The 14,219-nt window shown below is 33.4% G+C and overlaps 1 protein-coding gene and 1 long non-coding RNA gene across 8 annotated transcripts; one reads left to right on the top strand and one right to left on the bottom strand.

The window, feature by feature from the left end:
• Positions 1-246: 246 nt before the first annotated feature.
• LOC105142467 (uncharacterized) lies at positions 247-8,810 on the bottom strand. 7 transcript variants are annotated; one of them, XM_011050105.1, is made up of 14 exons: positions 7,857-7,956; positions 7,612-7,739; positions 7,358-7,511; positions 7,108-7,217; positions 6,898-6,981; positions 6,770-6,818; positions 6,581-6,672; positions 5,990-6,125; positions 5,654-5,736; positions 4,294-5,558; positions 2,147-2,254; positions 1,096-2,061; positions 754-967; positions 247-412 (listed from the first exon to the last, which is right to left on the bottom strand). In XM_011050105.1, exons 1-12 carry the CDS (start codon positions 7,947-7,949, stop codon positions 1,508-1,510), a joined length of 2,856 nt encoding a protein of 951 aa, XP_011048407.1. In that variant the 5' UTR covers positions 7,950-7,956; the 3' UTR covers positions 247-412; positions 754-967; positions 1,096-1,507. The 7 variants fall into 7 exon arrangements, with proteins under 7 accessions (XP_011048407.1, XP_011048408.1, XP_011048413.1 ...); XM_011050106.1 differs by lacking the exon at positions 247-412 and adding an exon at positions 487-649; XM_011050111.1 differs by lacking the exon at positions 247-412 and adding an exon at positions 8,649-8,810 and having other exon boundaries at positions 675-967.
• On the top strand, positions 6,133-6,675 carry LOC105142466 (uncharacterized). Its single transcript, XR_845563.1, has 2 exons — positions 6,133-6,343; positions 6,398-6,675. It is a non-coding gene; the product is annotated as an uncharacterized LOC105142466 (long non-coding RNA).
• Positions 8,811-14,219: the final 5,409 nt, after the last annotated feature.

Genomic DNA, 14,219 nt, shown 5'->3' with positions numbered 1-14,219 from the left:
CAAGGAAATTATTTTTTTTTTCTAAAAAGGGTATGGTTGAGATTTAAATTCATGGTCATCATATACATTTTAATAACAAAATTAACAAAAAAACAATTGTAGACTACATTATTCCCATGTTTTCTGAAACTTTTTCAAAGCCATGATAGTTTCCACTCTTTTCTTCTTCTTCTGAAGGTGGTGCTATTTTCAAAAAATGACCCAAAAATAAACCCAGCATCGAATATCTTCGACGCATTGGGTTGCTGGACAATTTCACGGGCAAACATGAAATTGCTTTTTGTAAAGACGAAGAGGAAAATCCCAAAATCGACCAAAGCCGTGCAAAAGGGACTTTGGAGTTGAGGATTGGAACACAGAGTAGCAGGTTCGTGGCCTTGAGCTACATTCCAAACACCCGTGGTGTCTCCATCTGCCATTAACAAAGGTGTAAACGAATTTCAATGGGGAGTAGAATGTGAAACTCGGCAATATTTGACGACAATCTCTTGGAAACAACTCAAAACATTTGTTCATTCCGTAATATGCTGTGCGCTTAAAAAGCAATGTTGACAAAAAAATATACAAGCTATAAACTGTTGAAAATGGCTTCTCGTAGTTTCCTCTCTCATAAAGCAAAGAGCAAGGAGATTCATCGTAACAATTCATTCTGTGAGGAGAAAGAAACGAGAGGATTGTTTAAGCTTTGTTTTCATTCATAAATGACAGCATCTTAATACAAAGGCAGGAGGAAAGAAAGGAGGAGAGGACGACCTTCGTTTTTCTCTTATCTATAGGAAGCCTTGGTTTTCCATTTGAACTCTAGCTGTGGGCCTATCAGTTAGGATCGTGAGCATAACTTAACGAGGCGCAACTACCAAATACCTTCACTCTTCATGCAATGGGTGAGCATGGCAGATTCTCACTCCTTGTCTACAAAGCTGCCAAAATGTGCGTGGCTAAAAACAGTGTTCCTTTCCCAGCTAACCTGCAAACAGAAAGAGAAGTAGAACAAGAACATCATATAGTATTCAATGCATATTGATGAGTCCACGGTGAAACAAGCGAGAAGGGAAATTGAATACACAAGCACACAAGAGGTCTTTCGCCATTCACCTTCTCTTCATGTAGAAAAGATTGACGTCAATAATGCATGGAATGAACATGCATCTGCATTAAATGGAACCACCATGCAGCTCAAATGTACCACGCAGAGTGAAGCCAAGAGCTATCTCAGTCCTATAAGTAAACCACTAACAGCACAGTAATCTCTTGGAGCACACATTGAATTCTTCCATGATGATAAACTGCCTTTTCAATCGCTCTGATAGAAGACAAAAGTTCCTGTTAATGAGGGGGGGCAAAGAATGCACCGGATTAGGGTTGCCAACCACCAATATGCAACGAGACTATAAATCCAAACCATAGTATATTCATCTGAGGGCACCTTAGAAGCCACCAAATCAATCACTCTGTTATGCTCATCAGCCCATTCAAGTATTAAGGAGCAATTCCAATTCCACAGATATCACATTGCAAATCCTCTGTTGTATAGATTGCTGGAACCAGACATTTGATACTTCAAATCCTCATAGCTAGGAACAAATTTGCTAAATCCCAACCCTCCATTTCCCAGGAATTCTGGCAAACAAGGATCACTGACGTTTTTTACCTCATTCCAACCACCACCCAAACTGCCATTTGACATGTGCATATTCCTAAGCTGTTGAGCTGTCAATTGTGTAAATGATGATAATTTGTTGGGTGGAGATTGACCAAGAAACATAGGTGAAATGGTGTAAGCATCATCTGGTGGAGAGAATCTATTCCTTAACTGATCTGACAACCTGGGGTTCTGCTGAGCAGAAATTGATTGCCGCATCAGCATTTGAAGCTCTGAATCATGATCAAAAGGACTAAACTGGGGGGGGCAAGCTGGTTTTGCATCAAAGCCTGGATTACTCAGCCTTGCTGACAGAAATCCTTTCCCACCTTCCATTATTGCAGGATCAATAAATTCAACATCCCCGGAGATGCCAATATTCCTAGATAGTGGAGCAGAGTTTTGTAGAAAATGATTTGCTGAAGAATGAGAAGAAATATTAAAATTCAATAAAGAGAAAGACGACAAAAAGGAATAAACCATTATAAATTATAAATAACAAACCAGAATGGTCAAAATCATAGTGTACTGCCCCATGAGTAAGAAAGCCTGGAGGCACAGCTCTGCTTGGCACCGAGAATCCTGGAGGGGGAGAAGTGGAAGTTTTGGAAACTGTTTGTGCATTGCAGTATGAAAAAAGTAAGGAGAATAGTTAAGAAGATTCATAAGATTACCAAAATAATAGATGTTATCATCCCAGTCTCTGTGAAACATGTGATTGGAATTCAAGGGAAATCACAATTCATAAAATTACTAAAGAGTTTTTTATTTATTTTAATTTGTCATAAAATGCTAAGAAAACTTCACATAACTGATGGAACAAGCTATGAGAATCCAGGCATTTTGGCATTTCCAAATATAAATAAAAACTATATGGAAAACCTTCCAAGATAACTTTCCACGATGTTCATAAGAACTAGAGTAACTGTACTGAGGATATGACAAAGCAACATCACTACTCTCACTTTGTCAACTCCAGCTCTGACTCTCTAAAGATCAATGGAATTGCTTGTTCAATCTAAAGGACACCATTCTCACATGTCAAAATTTTACCTTCAATAGCCCATGTCTCTAAAATTAATCAGAATCTCAAAATCTGAAAAAGAAACTAACACACCTACCCTACCCAAATTGATAACAGGCAAAGATGTAGCCTTGCAAAAAGAACAGAAACATAGAGAGCGAGATTAAACTTGAAAGGCATTTCCTTTCATAGAATATCCTCAACAAGTATGAAACAGAAGCCACCATATCATGTCAGCCTCAATGGCCATGTTGTCATAACTATAAAAAATCTTAGATATCAGAAGTTACTCTTTAATCCATTAAAACATTCAGAAGATCTCCTAAAGAACAGAGCACAGAAACGAGTTCCATGTTTCTTCTAAATCATAGGCATGCCCCCCACAGTGGTGTGAATGGAGAACAAACCACCCCTAATAAAGGCTAGATAGCAATTTCAGCCTCCCAACTTCAAAGATTGTCTAGAAGTTAATATTCCAGAAGGCACTCTATCCCTTTATAAAGAGTTGGATGTTATTTTGAAAATACATACCCAAACCAGAAACCATCTTAACTGTTGACAAGGTAGAGAACATTCCAGTTCTCTACATGTCCCTATCACCAATCAAATTTATTTACCTACTTCCAACACAGTTGTGGGCCAGGACAGTCATGGCCTAACTGGTAGCAACACCTTATCACTAGAGAACAGCTTAAGCTAAAATCCTCCCCTCAATCAAAAGAAAAATAAGAAAAGAATAAAATAGAAAAGAAGAGGAAAATGGAAAGAAAGTAACTCATGTGAATGCTTTTAAACTTTGAATACATGATAAAATTTCCAATAAAAAAGAGATGCATCATTTCACATCTAATCAAGAAATCAGATTCCTTGTTATTCAAGGAAATTAATTAAAACGTGATAACATACAAATAATGCTAGAGATACTAAAGAGTTTTTTAATGCATCTCTTACTGAATAATTAACTAACCTAAAAGTAAATAACAAAATATTGATTTTAAAAAAACTTTCGTAAATGATAGAACCATATCCTATTCCTTTAGCAAGAATGCCCAGTAAGAAAACAACACATCATTTAGTAAGAGAATTTAGAAGTATCCCTAGCATTACTCTTCATCATAGATGGTTTTCTGCACTCAGCAGTATTCACACAACCATACAGAAATTATAAGCCTTCTGTATCATAAAAATATCATATATTGAAAGAAAAAAAAGATTTATCCTAGTATAAGATAATGGCATGAAAAACATTTGGTAAAAATTAACAAGAATAAGCGCAAGGGCCGAAGCAAGACAGCTGATAGCAACAGAATTTAGAAATGTCCCTAGCATTACTCTTCATCATAGATGGTTTTCTGCACTCAGAGCATTATTCACAAATACATAAAGAAAAAATACGCCTTCTGTGTCATGAATCATATCATGTATTAAAAAAAAAAAAAAGAGGATTATCCTAGTATAAGATAATGGCAAGAAAAACATTTGGTAAAAATTTACAAGAACAAGCACAAGGGGCATAGCAAGACAGCAACAATACTGCACTGGCTAACTGTAGTACATCCAGTAACATGAAAAGAACAGCTTTACAAGAAATAGGAAGAAGCATCATATCAAATTAGGAGGCACTCACCAGAAAAGCTAGAAGATGTAAAAGGATGCTTGCTGAGAAAACCATTTGATTCCACAGAAGTAATATTTGAAGAGATACTACGGTAATGGTCCATCCAAGGTTCCTTGTTTTCAATAATATGATTTGAGACGGGAGACTTATTTGTTGCATTTTCAAAAGAATGTTCAAAATTAGACAAATGATTGGAGAAACCATCCTGCCTGGCAAATGAGAACCTTGATTGACTACTCTCCTGTGGTTTTCGCATGCATGGTCTTTTGAGGGAACTTTGTTGTGTATCATTATCAGCCAGGAACTTAACTAAATTCTGAGGTGATGTCAATGAATCTTCCCACACACCAGAATCCATGGATAAAATATTTGAGATAATGCTGCTCTCATCTGTATCTTGATCAAGTTTACAGTCACCACTGGCCATATTACCATGTTCTTCCAAGCACTTCCCTGGTCCTATCTCTAACAAGACACTAGAATGGTTAGAAGATCTATCCCACTCGGTAAGGCCATTAGCTTGTCTGCCATGCAATCCGTTTGACAAAACTGTGTTGCCTGATCTGAATGGAAAAGCAACCTCGTCATGCTTAGGGGGAAGAATCTTTGGATGTACATCAACAGTGCATTGATGAATCTTGCCTTGCTGCCAGGACTGTTCCAAATGCTGCTTTGAAGAAGGTGAGGATGATATGGGTGGTTGATTATGGATGCTTCCAAAGTCCTGGACTTCCTGATCATCAAAACAGAGTAAATCCTCAACAATAGCACATTCTTTCAGTGTTGGCGAGAATGAAGACTCGCTAAGTGGCTCACTAACAAATTGTTGTGAGACTTGACTTTTGGGCGGTTTGTGAATAGAAATAAAAATTTCTGAAGTAACAGGTTCACGGTACTCATCCTTAAGGTTACCATCAGTACAAATTGACGATAACCCAGAACACAGTCCCTGAAGATCCCCATCCAGACTGGTAATACATGATGGTTTGGTGAGTTTTGAAGGGCTTGTTCCAGCTGATGGCAATGCAGCATCTCCAGCACTGTCCTGAGATGCTGGAGAACAAGGTAAATGGTCAATTAATGTTAAATTGACAGGATTCACTTCACAGCTTCCTTCAAGTATGGTTCTTTTTATGTCACCAGAACTTTTGGTGCTCACAACTTCTGATGCAAGAGCACAGGGACCATGTGATGTTCCAGGTTTATGATTGGGAGTTCCACCTGACGATGAAAAACTTGTAACTGGTGGCAAACTGCCAGCGACACGTGTCACCCTGATAAAAGACATTAAATGGAATATAATAAAATTCTCAATGCCACATATCATAAGATAAAATACAGGATGCCACATAAGAAACAGATATCATACCATGAAGCTGCCCCATGTAGTGTATTGGATCTTCCAGCACCACTTTCCACACATGAACTGCTATCCCAGTTCATTTTATTCTGCTGGAAAGCAATAGTCAGGATATTTCAATTAGTGAGCACACTGGAGGAGTGAAATACAGTAATACAATATGGTTTGTAGATTTCATTTATTTGAGCTTTACTGAACTGGAGATCATTCCCTATTTTAACTTCTTAATGATAACATCAGATTATAGAATATAATTATCAGTCCTACAAGAATATGCAGTCCCCGAACGCATCACCAAAAATAACCAAATTTTCCAAAAAGGCAATGTATATTGTGGAGCCTTACGGTAGAAGTTTTGGAATCATGTTTGGCTGTCAATGATATGTTCCTATCAGTGCACTCATCTGCTGGGGGTGGCAAAACATTTCCTGAACGCCGATGCAAATTATTTGTAGCACCAATAATTTGTTGTACTCTACTCCTTTAAAACCATAATGAGGCAATTTAAGTAAGATAGAGGTATATATGAATTGCAGAGGAACCAACAGTATCAGGCAAGTCTTCTAAAGCAACATATTTAATGTAAGAGAGATGGAAAACTGAAGAATAGGGGGAGACCCTGTCTGGATCCCTTCAACCCCCCCCCCCCCAAAAAAAAAAAAAAAAGATATTAAAGCATGCTAGATGAGAACATCTAAGGTGTAAAAAGAAAACAGAAAACTTTTTAAAGCATGCTAGATGAGAACAAATAAGGTGTAAAAAGAAAACAGAAAACTTTTGCTACCCTTGTATCATTGTTATTAAAGACATTCACAATGGACAGGAGCCAAGTGAAAGACAGCATTATCTTATCAGTACATTGTGTTGCTTTAGCGCACATCCTTTAAGCAAATTAAAAAGGATTGTGATTCAAAATGAAAGACCAGATAGCAATACCTTGTAAAGGCTGAAACTAAATCATCTTTTGTAAAACTATCTTCCTCAGAGCCAAAATCATGCAAATATAAACAGTCCGGAATGCTGCAAGGCTGGACCAATAGAAGTATTGGTCACAGAGATAACATAAGAATCCCATTTCTTGGTGTACAGACTCATAAAGGAAGAACCTTTTGTGTGTGTGCTTACCATATTTTTCAGCCATGCATGGCAATATTTTGTCGTTCCAAAACATGCCCTGTATAGGAAAACTCTTATTAATCATCAGATTATCAACATAAAAAGTAACACGCAGAAGAAGAATAAGATATGCTTACCTCAAGGATCTACCTTCTAAGACAAAACTGTGCACTGATTGAATACAACGAACTGCTTCGTCCTCTTTTGCATATGTTATATACCTAACAAGTGAAAAAAGGTACCATTTTAACACTAAAAAATATCAAATAGCTACAATATGACAGAATCCCCAATTAGGATTGTGGGGGAGGGGCAGGAAGTTTGACAAAAAAGGCCATTGAGCTTACACACAACAGCTGTTGTTTGCAGAATGTTGAATCGCCCCTGTTGCAGTTCGAGAAATAGACACCTTCAGAACCTTTCCATATTGGCCAAAATACTCTCTTCGCTGAAGAAGCTGATAGATAGCAAAAATACACCTTAGACTCTCAAGATATATATAAAAAAGAGCAACTTAAATTTAAGAATAAGTACAACAGGATTATATCTACTTTGAAATTGCAATGAGTTGCACAAAAGATATGCAAGAACACTCACGGATTCATCTGCAATATTGAGAGGTAATCCAATTATATACACTAGATTCCGTTGAATGACTCTAACATTGCTTAGATGCATCCTCCCTTCAGATGTTTTTGGCTTCCCTTTATGGGACTTCAGTTTTCGCTCTGAATTCATTTCAGCCACTAGCCTGCATAGCAAAGAATGCACGGTGAATTATGAACATCAACAACTCATCAAATGGCATTTGCATCAAAGAAAGGAAACTGCAAAGTAAGCATGATGATAACCTTTCACAGTTTGATGCCATCCCCACTATCTTTTCCTTGTCGTATGGTATACGACAAGCTGGGCAGCGACCATCAGAATTATCCTTGTCAGCCATTTCCATAATGTGGTTCCAGCACCAAACACAGATCTGTGATAATAAGAGAGAAGAAAACAGATGTGAACAAAATATAATAAAAAAGTGGAAAAGTTCACAGCCCCTTGACGCACAAAAATTAACAACAAAGTAAGATTTCGGAGCTTAAACCTCATAACCACATTTGCATGGCTTCAATTGCTGATCCGTCAAATCCATCTCCTCAGCACACAATGGGCATGTCTTCTCTCCCTTGTCGCTCATGATTGCCCTGGAGAAAACTCACCAACATTAAACATATCTTCATAAAATATAATTTAAAAAGAATCCTCTTGAATTGGATCCCCCGTCTATAATCATGACAACAAGAAGATTTCCAAAGACCCATAAATTGTTTTCAAAAAATCCTCTCAACTCTACCAACTCTCACAGTTTATACTAGCTAAAGCATATAAAATGGCTTCTACACACCTCAGTATCATACCAAAAAGGTAATCTTTTCCATTTCCTGGGTTTTCTCAGCAACCAAACGGAGTGTTGTGAAGTAAAATCCTCATAAATTCAATTAAATCAAATCAAATCATGCAACTGATGAAAAAGAAAACGCTTCCTTTTCACTAAGCAACAAGGTCATCAGCAACAAGAAGAACTACATAAAAAACAGCATATCAACTTTTGTAAGAAATAAAAATTGAAACTAATCAATCTAACAAAAATCATACATTTGTACATCCAAACCCGAATCAGGATCCGAAAAATCAGAATTCAATTTCAAGATGTGTTAAGCAAGAGACGGATTTCTCAATTTGTAGATGCTACTTCTCCTTTTAGGTTTAACGATCTAGACTATTATTATTATTAAGAAAGAGAGTCAACAAAGGTTGGATCTTAAATAATTAGAGATAGAGTTCAGGTCCGCCAAAGAAAAGAAGAAGAAAAACAAGAGAAGAGGAGAGTGATTACTTTGTTTTGAGGTACGGCACGGGAATAGAGGATAGAGAGAGGCTCAACAGTGAGGAAGAGAAAAGCAGAAGTGGAGCAAGGAATCTGTGCTTTGAGTTTGTGTGTGTGTGTGTGAGAGAGAGAGAGAGGGCGACCTTAAGATAAAAGTGAAAGCCACCAACAAGAGTGTGTGTAGGTGAGTGTCCGTGTTTTTATTTTATTTTTTTATTTATTTATGGATAAACGAATGGACGGACGGATTGGCGTGTGGTGTGGTGATTTTGTTGTTGATGGATGGATGGATGTTGATGCGCTTGTGGTTCATATACTATGTTCATACCAAACCATAGTTATCAAACTTGTATGGGACTAAGCACGTAGATTCGAGATCCGGTTGTATATATTATTCAAGCTCCTTCGAGCTTTTTTAATTATTTAATAAAAAATTACTTAAGGGTATGATTATAATTATTTTTAAAATATTTTTTATTTAAAAATTTATTAAAATAATATTTTTTATTTTTTAAAATTTATTTTTAATATTATTATAGTAAAAAAATCTAAAATCACTAAAAAATAATATAAAACAAGAAAATTTTAAATTTTCATAAAAATGATATTAAATCACAGCCTTAAACAGACATTATTTGTCATGGTAGACATAAATTGTTCATACTAATTTAAATAAATATATTCTAAGAAATTTCAAAGTCATTCTAATTTTATTATAAGTAATAAACTATAATTTCATTGTAAATTTTATGATAAGTGTTTATTTAAAGAAATTTGAAGACATAGCTGCTCTATTAAGAAAGAAGCCATACCTACTAGTAAATTTTAAATTTTAAGGTTAGATATTTGATTTGTATTACTATACCCTTCTAATACTGTCAAATAACTAGTATATTATAATTCATAATCCAAGGTGTATATCAAATATATGAGTGAGTAATAAACTATAATTTCATTATAAATTTTATGATAAGTGTTTATTTAGAGAAATTTAAAGACATGGCTGCTCTATTGAGAAGGAAGCCATACCTACAGGTAAATTTTAAATCTTTAAGGTTAGATATTTGATTTGCATTACTATACCCTTCTAATACTGTTAGATAACTAGTATATTATAATTCGTAATCCAAGGTGTATATCAAATATATGAGTACCATATTTATTGCTTTTCAATTATTCATATTTAGATTATTAGTAAACCTACTCAATTTGTTAATTGAAGATGCAATATCTAATTTTATGTAGTTTATAACATACACCAAGCTATCAATCATCTAAAAATGTTTTAATTAATGTATTTTTTCATCTTTATTTTTGGACAAGTGTACATTTATGTCTATTAGTGTTTTGACAATGTTATTATTATTTTCAAAAAATTTGTCAAAATTTTTCTCAATATAATAAGATTGGGATAATACAAATCCATCAAATGTCATTTTAATTTTTATTCTTAGTATGATATATGTAACATTCAAGTCTTTTATGTCAAACTTATTAGTTAATATTTTCTTAAAATCTTTGTTCATGTAATCATTGATGTATAAAATTAACAAATTATCTATAAAGAGACATATAATAACATCACCTTTATATGTGTTTTTTATATAAACACATTTATGAATTTTATTGATTATAAATCATTTGATAGCATGACCTAGTTCAAGTCATTATTTAGGTGTTTTTTCAAATCATGAAATAACTTGACAAACTTATAGACTTTTTTTTTTATTATCCTTTAACAACAAACCTATTAGATTGTTTTATATAAATCACTTTATCAAGGTCATTATTTAATAAAGTTATTTTTATATCCATTTTATAAATTTTAAGCTTGTTAATAGTTGTGATATCTATTGATGTTTATATAAAAGTTACTATTGATATAAATAAATAGTGACAAATAGTCCAAATCTTCTTACTATTTGAATCATTTAGCAACAAGTCTTATTTTATTTAAGTCAATAGTTTCAATAATTTTCATCTTTTTTTTTTAAGATCCATATATGACTGTCGCAGGGTACGACCCAATGCGACATCATCTAGCGACAACGGAGGCTTTTTGTCGTGCCTCCGGTGTGAGGTGTTATGTGTTAGAAAGGGTTTTAGATTTAATCATAAAATTATGATTAAGGTTCAGGAGTTGTCACCTAGTATTATGGTCACTAGGAACCTATGGTCTACAAAATTCTGAGTAAGGGACTGGTTGTGCAAGTAGAAGACAAATCACCCCCAGTACACCCTACCTAAGGTAAGCTATATTGTTATTTGATTGTTTTTTTAGTCGGGTATCTGTTGATCTTTTCTAAGGCTCAAGACAGATTTATCTTCATAAGAGAATTTCTATTTTATTGGGTTAAATCCTAACCTTTCTAAAGTCTGAATTTTAGCATTGCATTTATTTACATCTTGTATCTTTAATACTTGATGATGTGCTTTATCGTATAATTTTTCACCCCAGAAATATTAAAGTCTACATCTAGATTTAAAAAAAAATTGAAAAAAGATTTTTAACATGTTGGTCAAATACTAATTGATAGTCATAAACTGGTTATGATATTCATTTTTGATTTTTTTTTAAACATGAAAAAAGATGCAACTTTTTTATGAGAAATATGCTTGGAAAAATTTCAGGATTTGGTTGTATGTAACCAAATATTGTTTTTGAAAATATTTTGAAATTTTTTTATCTTTTGAAATATTTTAGAGAAAACCGGGTATTTTAATACCGAATTAGGTTATAATGGCTACTCTTCCGCTAGTAAGGAGCTAGGTTGATGGAAATGATGGTGTTGAAGTCAGTTGTGAAGGTGGAGGACGGTGTTGATGTTGTTGTTGCCGGTGCTGAAGAATGAAGAAAATGAAAATGGTGGTGCTGATGGGAAAGAAAGAATAAAATTTGCAGAAACTAGCAGAAAAACTAGTTTTTTAGCTGACTTTGGACCCGATTTTCCTTTCCATCAGGCCATAACATCCACCTCTATTTATAGTTGGTGGGAGAGGGCAATCTTGTTTACACTAGGAAAAAGAAAGAAAGAATAAAATTTACAGAAACTAGCAGAAAAACTAGTTTTTTGGCTGACTTTGGACCCGATTTTCCCTTCCATCAGGCCATAAAATCCACCTCTATTTATAGTTGGTGGAAGAGGGCAATCTTGTTTACACTAGGAAAAAAGTTCAACTCTTAATTCAATTGGGAAAGATCTCAACCATTGGCTCAAAGTAGGTATCATGAAGTTGGTGGAAGAGGGCAATCTTGTTTACACTAGGAAAAAAGTTCAGCTCTTAATTCAGTTGGGAAAGATCTCAATCATTGGCTCAAAGTAGGTATCATGAGTTGCAAAATCTGCAGACAAAAGCTGACTGAGTTGGTCTCTTTACACTGTCACCAGAGATGATGTGTTGTCATTTAGCCTTAACTGATCACATGGGGTTATAGATAAAGTGTAGAGGATCATTTTTGTATAAGATTTGTCAAATTTAGTAGATATTAGGTATATTAAATACAGTTGCAAAGTAGGTAACCAGATAAGCTTTTTCAAAACAAAAAAAAAGATAATGAATAATGTTGATTCCTTGTTTGACAAAGTTCATTTCAGTCCTCTCTCTTTCAATTACTTTCAATTGAACCCTAACTGACCCTAAAAAAATTTTATTTAATGCAATTAAGCCTCTAATTTCAATCAATTAACTTAGTAAAAATTAAATTTGATCTCTTAAAATTCCAATCTTCTCAATCAAGCCAAAATTAGGCTCTCACGCTTAATTTTTCACCAATTAAGTCTAAAATAAAATTAATTTGACCCAGTTAAAGTATAATTAAGTTTTTGCACTTAATTAACTCCTTCAATTATACCCAAATTAATTTTTAAACATAATTAAAATTTAATTTGACACATGATTAAATCAAACTGGCTTATTAAAAATTTAATTATATCATTGGACTTAATTTTTATGCAAATTCATTCAATAATCATTTAATTTGACCTTGGATTTGTGTTTTTCTCTATTTTTTGGCATAGTGGGAAGCAATTAGGCCTTGAATTTCCTCAAAAAATTGCTACTTGATTTTTTTCTATTTTTGTAGCCCTCCTTGATCTGCTTTTTTCTATATTGTCAGCCTTTATTTTATTTTTTTATTTTTATTTTGAAAAAAATATTTTTTTAGGAATAACCCAAAATTGGATTATAACCATGACCATGACCATGATTTACTTCTAGATAGAATATTCATTTGTTCCTATATATGATTGCATATAATTGATTATATTTCACTATTGATTATCCCATAGTTAATAAGAAACTTTAGGACAATTTATTATTTCAACAGTAGCTTTGAGGTTTATTTTTTAACAAGTATGTTAGAAAATTAAGATCAAATATTTTGATTGTTTTTGTCTTTTTAATCCTTTTTTGCTCAACTTCATCATTTTTTAATTGATAATGACTATTTAACCTTGCTTTAATCATTCTCTTAAGTGAATGAATTTATTATGCTTCTTTAAATGGAAACACATCTTTAAAGAATATATCATTTGTTGATTTTATTGTTATATTAGGATGAATATATTCAATATTTAATTTGTGTATAATAAATTGACATGCGCCATTATTGTAAGCATACTCAATAATAATAATAATAATAAAAAGTTTAGGGAAGATCATGGAGTGAAGCTCCTTCCCAGTTGTTTTTCTCTGTCTTTTTCTTAGCCAAATCAATCATTATAACTTTTATAGAAAAGAGTTAAATGAATAAATAGCTAGAAAAAAGAAGAAGCTAGGCTAAATAATGTTTTAGTTGACAGTTGGAGATAGTTAGTTACAATGAATAAAAAAGTTGGGCTAAATAATGTCACATAAATAATGTTTTAGTTGATAGTTGGAGATAGTTAGTTACAATGAATAAATAATTAGAAGTTAGTTAGATAATCATTGACAATATATGTAAACCAATGTTGAGATTACATGAAAATTAAACAATTACATAAGAATTCATTTTTAACTTCTCTTTTTATTTTGTTACATTTTCTTCTCTTTTTCTCTTGAATTCTAAGGCTTGTTAAGGCTATGCCTTAACATTTGGTATCAAACCTAAGTCCAAAGCCATTAATTAGAAATAATCACTTTAATCTTTACAAATAGTGGAAAATAACAAGTTAAAAACAATGAAAAAACACTACAAAAAACTGGATGAACAAATATAAAGCAACTATCGAGAATGAAAAGATTTTATGATGGAAAACAAAGAACATTAGTTAGAAAAAATAAAAAAGATTGACCAAATGAACTTGCAAATTAAAGCTTAGACCATTAAATTCTAAACTTTATTCGAGAATCAATTGGCAAGAAGAAAAATAAATGCTAACTTAAAAGGCATCTTAGCTACTCCAGGAATTGGAAGGAATGTGGGAGTTAACAACTCTCATGAAAGCATTAAAAGTCAAAATCATAGAGTTTATATCGTAGGTCACAAACAAGTAGAGTGAGTTATAATTCAACACTACCAAAGTTTGACTTGCCAATATTATAAAGAGATAATCCTTAATGTTATTTAAGAAAATGTAGCAAGTAATTTAAGTTTAA

The sequence above is a fragment of the Populus euphratica genome, unplaced genomic scaffold (genome assembly GCF_000495115.2).
Source record: "Populus euphratica unplaced genomic scaffold, PopEup_1.0 scaffold448.1, whole genome shotgun sequence".
Classification (NCBI taxonomy): domain Eukaryota; kingdom Viridiplantae; phylum Streptophyta; class Magnoliopsida; order Malpighiales; family Salicaceae; genus Populus; species Populus euphratica.
This window is presented reverse-complemented; position numbering and strand designations above follow the sequence as displayed.